This window comes from Mycosarcoma maydis, chromosome 2 (assembly GCF_000328475.2).
Source record: "Mycosarcoma maydis chromosome 2, whole genome shotgun sequence".
Lineage (NCBI taxonomy): Eukaryota > Fungi > Basidiomycota > Ustilaginomycetes > Ustilaginales > Mycosarcoma > Mycosarcoma maydis.
Window position 1 is genome coordinate 1,130,498 of NC_026479.1, and position 9,417 is coordinate 1,139,914.

A 9,417-nucleotide genomic window follows, 5' to 3' on the forward strand; every position below is an offset into this window, starting at 1 on the left:
GTTGCTTGACCATACGACTCTCCACATTCCTTTCGTCTTGCCATTCACATTCAGCACCGTCGCATCACCCTGCAAAAGTCGTCGAGCGCAACTTTCTCCGCGTCCTGTCCTCGGCGCAGGTGACCAAACATTGATCTTGGTCTTTGCCACTGTACAATAACATTGCTTCAGCCGGACAACCGACATCTCGATCACTCTCTCTCCAGAGGTAACCGCCATGGCTAGCACAAGCTCCTACCGCAGGTGGGAGCCACTTCCCAAACTCCTCTATGGCCTCGCCACCCATCCTTTCTCGCCAGAGACGGACGCGCTCGAATCGTCGACTCTCCCGCTCGAGTCGCTTCCAGCAGACGTCGTCCAGGACCTGTACGAGAACCTCATTGCTCTCGAGCTTGGTGACGAAGTCTATGTATTTGAGCAGTTCGGCCATACTGACGTCAACTGGTACCGAGGTTATGTCGTATCCACCAATCGTCTCCCCGCCGTCGCCACCAGCGCCAGCAGTCTCAGCGACTATAGCACAATCCATGCGCTCGGTCAGCAGTCAAGCCCTTTTGCCAACGAAGAGCCGCAAGTCTACGTCGGTGTATTCCCCAAAACACATGTCCACATCCGTGAGCAGCTCGACGACGCAGAGATGCGACTGGCTTCCGTTTACGAGCACGCACAGCAGCTCGGTGTGATCGGTGCCACTGCACCTCTACCGCGTCAGAGAAGGAACATGGACACTTTGCCCGAGTTGGACGAATCCACATCCCAACCTTCCAGTCCCAACCAGCCGCCAAGAGCGCAACTGCCTTCCATTGATGTCGTCGGTCAGGAGATCGGAACAGACGGCCAGCTCGTTGAGCGTCCACCACCGCCACTTCCGAGTCTCAAATGCGGCGATGAAACGCTCGCCGGCGTGTACGAACCCTTGGTCGATGAGATCGCATGCGCTTTGCGCGAATGGTCAGCGCTGACATATAAATACCTTGGCCAACGCGACTATGAGCTTCTCAACACAATCAAGCATCACATTGACGTCCTCTTTGTGGCACGCAAACAGCTTCTTGCCCAGACGCTTTCCGCCGAAGAAGTAGCCAAGCTCAGAAGGGAATGTGTCGCGCGTCTGGTCAAGGCCAACGTCGCCCAAGGTCTCGACGTCATCGTACGCCATCCTGGTCGCGGCGGTCTCGTCGATTTTGACATCAACACCAAGGACGCTGATCCCGACAGCTGGGTCAGCGGCATCCGTCTCTCGGCTCTTCAGGCTGCGCTCGCCTATGTCGATCAACAAGACGACGCTGCATCCACTGCTACGCCCGGTGGCATGGATTTGTCCGCCTCTAGCGCGTTTGGCATCACAGCGCCTACAACCACAAGTGCAGGTGTGCTCGCCGGCATTTCCGACGACTCTTCGCGCCACCCAGCAACCGCAACGCGGAAGGGCTCCATCTCGAACCCACAACGCGCTCGATACGGCTCCCTCGCTTCCACCAACCCACGCGGCAATGACAGCGCCGCGGCCAAGTACTTTCATGTGCTGATCGACCTCCGCGCGTTTGTTGCAACCCCATGCACCGCCGGTGAGGTGGTGGAGCTCTACTTTTCGCTTTACAATCGAGCCGAATCGCGTTTTCTCACCGAAGAGTTTTGCATCATGCTCAACCACCGTGGTGTTCCCGTCCGCGACTCGGCGGGAGCGTCTAGCAAGATGCATGCTCTCTTCACCGAACTAAGCGCCAGCGACATGCAGGACCTCAATGTGGTCTGCCGCATCATAAGGAACGGAGGCATGCGTGTGGGTGACATCAAAGCCACGCCGCTCGGCGCCGCAGGCCAGGATCAGCCACACGATCGCGCCGACGCCTTTGCTGATCCTTCACTAGCCAATACCCCCTCGTTCCGCCCTAAACGCATGGCCGGCGATCACTCGTTCCGTCGGCCGTTCGGATGCGCCGTCGTCGAGCTCGGCCAGCACCACAATTTTCAAACCGATGTCGCCTCTTGCTCCACGATGAAGGAACATGTCATGCCCATCTTTGTTCCTGTCAACGAAGCCGCCTTCAGCACGCTTCATCAGGACATCATCGCATCCAGAACACGCGAATTCGAAAAGTCGTCGCGAGCCGACATGCTAGCCATCAACGTGAAGGTTTTCCATGGAGAGACGTCTGCCGTGATCCGCGAGAACCCATCGCTGCTTCAGGATGTAGCTCAGGCGGCTCGTCTTGGCTTCCCGGACGTCGTCTTTCCTGGCGACCAACGCAACGAAGCCTACATCAAGCTTTGGAGTGGCGAGTTCTACCCTTCGAGCAACAAGATGGCTGGCAATTCGCTCAGAAACATCCAGGTCTCGGTTGAAGTGCGCACCCGGGACGGTCGTGTGGTTGAAGATGTCATCTCCCGCGGCGCAGGCGAGCCCTTACTGACACAATTCGACAGTCTCGTCTTTTACCATCAAAATGCTCCCACGTGGGGCGAATTGGTCAAGCTGCAGTTACCGCGCGATATCATGGAAGACTGTCACCTCTTCTTCTCGTTCCGCCATCGAAGCACCAAGGAGGAGCGTGGTTTGGCTGCAGCTAGCAATGTCACGCATGGTAGTCCCGCTCCGCAGTCGTCCTCTTCTGTGGCCATATCGCGTCCCTTTGCCTATGGTTATCTTCCTTTGTTCGAGTCGAGCCGTGCCTTCATCCCGGATGGCAGCCATACACTCTTTCTTTGGCGCACAAACAGACCTCCCGCTCAGATCGGTCCCGATCTCTACTTCAATCTGCCACCCGTCACACCTGCCGGGCGCAACATCAACGACGTTGTGCCTACCAATCTTGCGTCCACAGTGCAGCCTCTTCGTGATATCCTCACCTTGCGCACTTTCCTAGTCTCGACCAAATACTCGCAGAACGACGTCCTGTTAAAGCTGCTCAATTGGGAGCATCTGCTCGCTGATGACTTTGAGGAGCTGAGAAGCGTCCTCAACCAATTCACCTTTGTCGGAGAGGTCGAGATCGTCAAGTTCTTGCGAGACATTTTCGATTCGCTGTTTGGCATTGCTACCAGTAGTCGCAACAGCCGCGGCGAGCTTGACGATCTGGTCTTCAACAGTCTCGTCACCGTGCTCGGCATCGTGCAGGACCGTCGGTTCACCAACTTCCGCGCCACGCTTGACGTCTATATCGAACGCCACTTCAAATTTACCACAGCGCACAACAAGTTGATCGCCTCCATGTCCAAGCTTATGGCCGATCCATGTCGACCTGAGACATCCAAGGACCTTCGTGCGGCTATCAAGGTGTGGCCGTATCTGTTCAAATTTGCGATTCAAAGCCGCGAGAACCAGAGGGGCGACCGTGATGTTGGCGGAGGGGCCGTCCTAGATCATCTCGAGGCTGGCTTCAAACGCGAGCTCGAAGGGCTGCTGCGCAGCATCAATCAGCTCATGAGTGCTACTAAGCCCTCTTCGATTATTGGCACCCAGACGCTCGCGCTTCAACATTTTGCAGGCATCCTCCCCGATTTGGCTCGCATTTTCACCACCGATGAGCTGGTTCGCGTCGCCTCCGCTTTCGCAGACAGCGTGTTCATCACCAAGGGCAAGATGGCCATCTGGAAACTGCTTCACATTCTGCAGGTGACCCAAGGCTCACTCTTTGAAGAGCAAGCATCGCGTTCACAGCTGATCCCGAGCGTAGTCCGATGGATCCGTCCGCATCTCGGACCCTACGACGAAGCTGCGCATGTTGCAGTCAATGCTCATGAAAATGCTCGTGACGCTGCCAGAGTGTCGTGGCTTGAGGCGGCACGCCTCGCTGTCACCATTCTGGCTGTCATCCTGGATCGTCTGCAGGTATCTTTGGCTTCCGATCCAGCAGATGGGTCACATGGCACACGAGGAAATGGGCGCATCAAGACTCGCCAGGAGCAGGACGATGTGGATTATCTACTCACCATGATGCCCAAGCTGCTCGAGACCTACCGTGAGATGTCGAGTCGAGCCACAATCCGGACGCTCGAGCGACACCGCGCGCCATCTACTACGCCGTCGCCCGTACCAGTCGTCTTCCCTTCCAGCTATCCTTTTCCGCTCGTCGCCAAGCGACCGCAGGGAGGTGCGTCCGTGGTCAATGGACCCTCGTCGCGTCGGAACCGCCGACGCGATCGTACCGAATTTCTCAACTGTGGTCTTGTCGAGATCAGCGCTGTACTCATGGTGCTGATCGTATTAAGCCCGAGAAAGCATCTTTCGAGCTTCCTCGACGAGGAAAGAGATCTCGGCGGCGCAGAGCGAACGTCCAAGGTACTGCTAGACTTCTTCGAGGTGGCGACCTCGGTCCTATCGTATGAGGCTTTCCCTAACACATGGCTCAACCTGAACATCTTCAGTCATCAAATGGTGCTCAAGATGGCCGATCCGATTGCATCGATCATGGTGCGTCACTACATTCCTTCCGCTGAACAAAGCGATAAGTTCGACACCACGCTCTGGCGGTCGTGCCTGACCATGGTGCTGACATTGCTGTCGAGCGACCAGCTGGTGATTGAGCAGTTCAAACCACAGAGGCGTAGGGCCGTGTGGAGACTAGCGGGCGACATTCGAGGCGAGGGGGCCCAGATCTTTGCCAAGCTGTGGACTTCGATCGGATGGCCTGAAAAGGCAGTTGAAGAGGTCGGTGGAGACGAAACGAGCCAAGCCGACGAGCGCATGAACACAGGCGGTTTCCAGGTGCAATTTGTTCCGTCCCTGGTGGAACCCGTGCTCGAGCTGTGCCTGTCGCACCACGACGAGCTCAGGACATGCGCGGTGCGTGTCTTGGCTACCATGATCACCTCCGAGTGGCACCTGAACGGCAACTTCACCGTGATCGAGGCAGAAATCATCGACAAGCTCGACATTCTCTTCATGACGCGCACCAAGGGTGACGAGATCTCGCGTGCCTTTTTCATCGGACAACTGCGCGCGCTGTTTGACAATCCGAACGTCGATGCTGGTCTACGTGATCAGGTCAATGCTTGCTTGGTGTCGGTGAACCGCTTCCTTGATTTGCTGCTCAGTGTACGAAGCTTGCCTTTAGAGGAAGGCTACGAAGATGACCGCGTCGCTGGCACGCTCAAGTTGCTTGGATTCTTGCGGCAAACCAATAGGGTTTCGGCCTTCTCTACTCACGTGTTGCGCCTGGTCAACCTGCATTTGGAAAACTTCAATTATGTCGAAGCAGCACTCACGCTGAAACTGCATGCCGATCTTCATTCGTGGGATATGGACAGCTTTGTCGAGCCAATCGCCGATCTGGATCTGCCACGTCAGTCGCACTTTGCCCGCAAGGAGACGCTCTACATGCTCATCCTCGACTATTTGGGCAAAGGCAAGGCGTGGGAGATCTCGGTCGATATCTGCCGCGAGCTTGCACAGCAGTACGAATACCGCTCGGTCGACTATGTTCGTCTGGCCGAAGTGCTTCAGCACCAAGCCAAGCTGTACCAGATGATCGCCAGCGAGGAACGTGCGTTCTCGGCGTATTTCCGCGTCGCCTACTACGGGCAGCAGTGGCCGGCGTCGCTGCAGGATAAGATGTTCGTCTACCGCGGACACGACTGGGAAAAGTTTGGCGCCTTCTGCGACCGCCTGCACGCCAAGCACCCCAGTGCCACACTCATCAAGAGCGCCGCCTTGCCCGACGACGAGGTGCGCTTGTCCGAGGGCCAATTTGTGCAGGTGACGGCGGTGCAGCCAGAACCTGATCGTTCCAAGGACATCTTCACAAATGCTGAAGTACCGCCAACCGTACGGGCCTACTATGAGAACAACGGCACCGACCTTTTCTCGTTTGTGCGACCGCTCGACAAGCCGGGCGGCGTGGCGTCGGAGCAGTGGACGGAAAAGACGTATCTGCGCTGCGAAGACGCATTTCCTACGGTGCTTCGACGCAGTGAGGTGGCCGAGGTGTACGTGGTGGAGATCAGTCCATTGGAAAAGGCAGTGGAGGATGTCAAGGCCAAGACAGCCGAGCTCGCTATGCTGGAGAACAAGTATACGTCGATCCGCAAGGTGTCGACGGGTAAGATCAACACAAATCGACTGTCGATGGCGCTCAACAGCGCGGTCGATGTTCCAGCGGAAAGTGGTGTACCCATGTACAAGAGCACGTTCTTCGCTCCCGAGTACGTTGCAAGGCACGAGAATCAGCAAGAAGCGGTGGCCGAACTGAGACAGGCTGTCGATGTGCAAGCCATGGTGTTGTTCCGCTGCATCCGACTGCACGCCCAACTATGCCCGCCGGAGATGAAGCCGTTCCACGAAACATTGGAGCGCTTCTTCCTGCAAAACTTTAGCGAAGAGATCCAGCGACTAGAACTAGATGTGCGACAGCTAGGCGAGGCAGGATCCACGTCGCTGGACCGTGGCAGGGCGGTGGGCGCAAGTTTAGAGGACGACGCAAGGAGGTCGCCCGAGCGAACGATGAGCCGAGGCTTTACGATGGGTATGGGTGCGATGGATCGTGCTGTTAATGGCTCTGGCTTTTCGGCGGCTGAGGAAGGCAGACAGGACCTGCAGACAAGTGCAAAGGCCAACCGCGGCGGTGGCGTGGTTCAGTCGCCCCTGCAGCGACACATTGCTTCTTTGACGAGGCAAATTGACTATCTCGCGGTCAGCGAGGAAGAGCCAAGAGCACCGGCGATGCCTAGCAACAATGCTATGAGTCGATCCGAGTCCAACACCTCACTCACGCATGGCGGCACCGGCTCGTCTGTCACCGACCGATCTGCGACTGTACATGCGCTTGCGAGCAAGGGTCTGCCATCTATCACGGAAAACTCGGTAGGTGATACTGCTGTTATGCCCGTTGCTGCTCCAGCTGTCTCTGGTGGTGCTATTGTGAGTGCTGGACATGCACAGGACAGCACGATCCACAGCAGCAGCAGCAAGCAATCCATCTCTCGATATGAGTCGAACCATTCGATTGCGAACATGGGCGCGACAAAAGGGGCAATCACATCTGGAACAAAGCAAGCCAGTGCCACCGGGCCTGGGAATCGCCTTAGCAAGCTCATGGGCGGCGTTGGCCGAAGAAAGGCCTCCAATCCGTAGTGCTGCTGGGCGCTCGACAGGCGCGAATGTTGGGATTGTTACACATTAAAAGACATGATTTCCGTTCACAACCTGATCGTTTGGGAGTGTATCTTTTGATGAGATCGAGCGATCTACATTCAAAGAGCAAAAGAAGCACGTGAGCAGCGATATCTGACGAAGAGGCATGTGTGTGCCAAGCATGGGATCAAAGGAACAGCCTTTTCATAAAAGACGGGGATGGAGCGTCCGTGAAGATTCGTGATTCGTGTACCGCTGTGGTCGTTGCGCTAACTTGGACTGGCTGTCGTCTCTGGAAGGGTGGCTCTAGCTATTCAGATTCAAGCGAGACCAAAAGCTGCGCAGCTGCGCCACGATGTGACGAGCGCGACATTCGTGATTTTTCTTGTTTCTCACGCCTGACGTGGCCCAGGTGGGGAGACCTGTCAGATGGGATGGAGAGATCTCTCGGCTTCGTGCTGGCCCGTGGGAAGTCGAGTATTTGGAGCGTCAGAAAGACACACGCTACGCTCTTGACCTTTCGACCTTTCGACTCTCGCTTGTCACCCGAAACTGTGCTAGCATCGCCCGCTTAGCTTGTGTTTAGGTCAGTTCAAAGTCACACGCGCGAGACGCAATTGCCGCGGTTCTGAAATGAAGCGTCTCGCACGACCCCTTTCTGTCCCTCGTGTCGATAGCTGCTTGGTCGTTGATGGACAAAGACCTTCGACAACGGAACCGAAAAATTAGGCAGCCTCAGGAAGAATGAAGAGGCACAGCTCGGCATCGGTGGGGAGAGGGCAAGATCGCCTGAAACAAATAATAGTTAGGCAAAAGACATGTACACACAGCTGCACGCCATCGGTAGGCAGGCTCACCACTGCCTGCAGTCTGAGTCGTGAGTGTTTAGAACAAGCATGGGGCGTACGCTGGACCCTGCCCTAGTGGATGCATGTCTGTGCATACTGCAGCAGAGATGTTGGAATGTCAAAAATACAACTAAAATAATCTTGGTGATTAATTTACTGTACAAGCCAAACAAGCACGCGACCCTGCGACTTTTGCAAAGACCAAGACCAACCAACGTCGAAATCCTCCTGTATGAACTCAAACACTCTTCCAGGGCACATTTCGTGGATTTGAACAGCGCTCGTTACAGGAAGATCGAAAAGCCCGAACAAGCGTGGGAGAGTTGACTGAGCCTGGCAAGAGAGCAGAAGAGCATGCAAGTCCTGGGTACCCACAACACCGTCCGTTCTTTCTTTTCTTCTCACGCTTCGGAAGGCCCGGTTGAGGTGGTCATGCAATTATGATTAACTTAGCATGCCGTGGCTGCATACTGCGATGAAAAGGCTGGTGTTGGCTGGCTTGTGTGATTTATTGCCACTGCATTGCAGGCACCACAGGCAGTTTGTGGTTTTGCGCTACAGAGCGAATCAATGATGTTGGTGTGCTGCTGCACCAAGACGCATCAAGACGAAGGCGTGCGTCGAGATTGCAGTGCCGTGCAGCTTCCATGGAGCGATCACAGAAGCGAAATGCGATTTCATTTCAATCAAGCGAGCGTGGCAAATCTTGTCTCGAATCGTCTGGGCTCTCTGCTTTTCATGATCAAGCTCAAACTCGCTCCCGACAAGTGAGAAATGGGCGCAGAATTTTGCCTTGTATGTTTGCTCGGCATATACGCATTGGTGGACCTGCCTCAAAGTGTAGACCGCACGAGATAGCCGTGCCAGGCCAGACGAAATACTTACCCACAGGAACGAGCCACACAAATGAACGCCGAATCGTGAATCACGAATGTACAGTATGTTGTAAAACCAATTTGCAAGTAAAGCCGGCCCAAGACAAGCTGCGGATCACGAAAAAGCCAAATCGTGAATTCGTGACGTCCTAAAAGACCTCTAAACTACTTCGACTCGTCTATTTTCCAACTAGCGAGATGATGCAAGTCACAATCGAGCAGCACGAGCACGGTGTCTTGGGCTCGACGGACATATCTGTTTTGCGTCGAATCAATCATCTTACGTTCAACCAGTAGTCCTTTGCCCGTCGAGAATCGTCTTCTCTTCATGCTCGTGGTGAGCAAGCCGAAGAACCACTCTGTGGTAAAACCAACGTAGGTTATGCCGGATCAAGTTGGGCCTAGCTCGCTTGGCTGGATTTTCTCGCTGCGTTCCTTCCGCTTCGCTTTTCTTTCGCGTCCAGCTGGTTGCCTCTGCCAGATTAGAGCGTTCTTGCAAGCTGTGCCGTGCGGTGTTCAATCTGATAGAATCTATAAGTTAGCAGTCACGAGTCATTTTCTTTGCAAAAACGTGGCGCCTCTGCATCCCAGCGAGATCAGAAGAGCGCCACTCGTGACTTGG

The 9,417-nt window shown here is 55.3% G+C and overlaps 1 protein-coding gene across 1 annotated transcript; it reads left to right on the forward strand.

Moving 5' to 3' along the window:
* Positions 1–217: 217 nt before the first annotated feature.
* Positions 218–7,072, forward strand: UMAG_01178 (uncharacterized protein; the record flags this gene model as incomplete). Its single annotated transcript, XM_011388818.1, has 1 exon — positions 218–7,072. One exon carries the CDS (start codon positions 218–220, stop codon positions 7,070–7,072), a length of 6,855 nt encoding a protein of 2,284 aa, XP_011387120.1.
* Between the last annotated feature and the right edge of the window lie 2,345 nt (positions 7,073–9,417).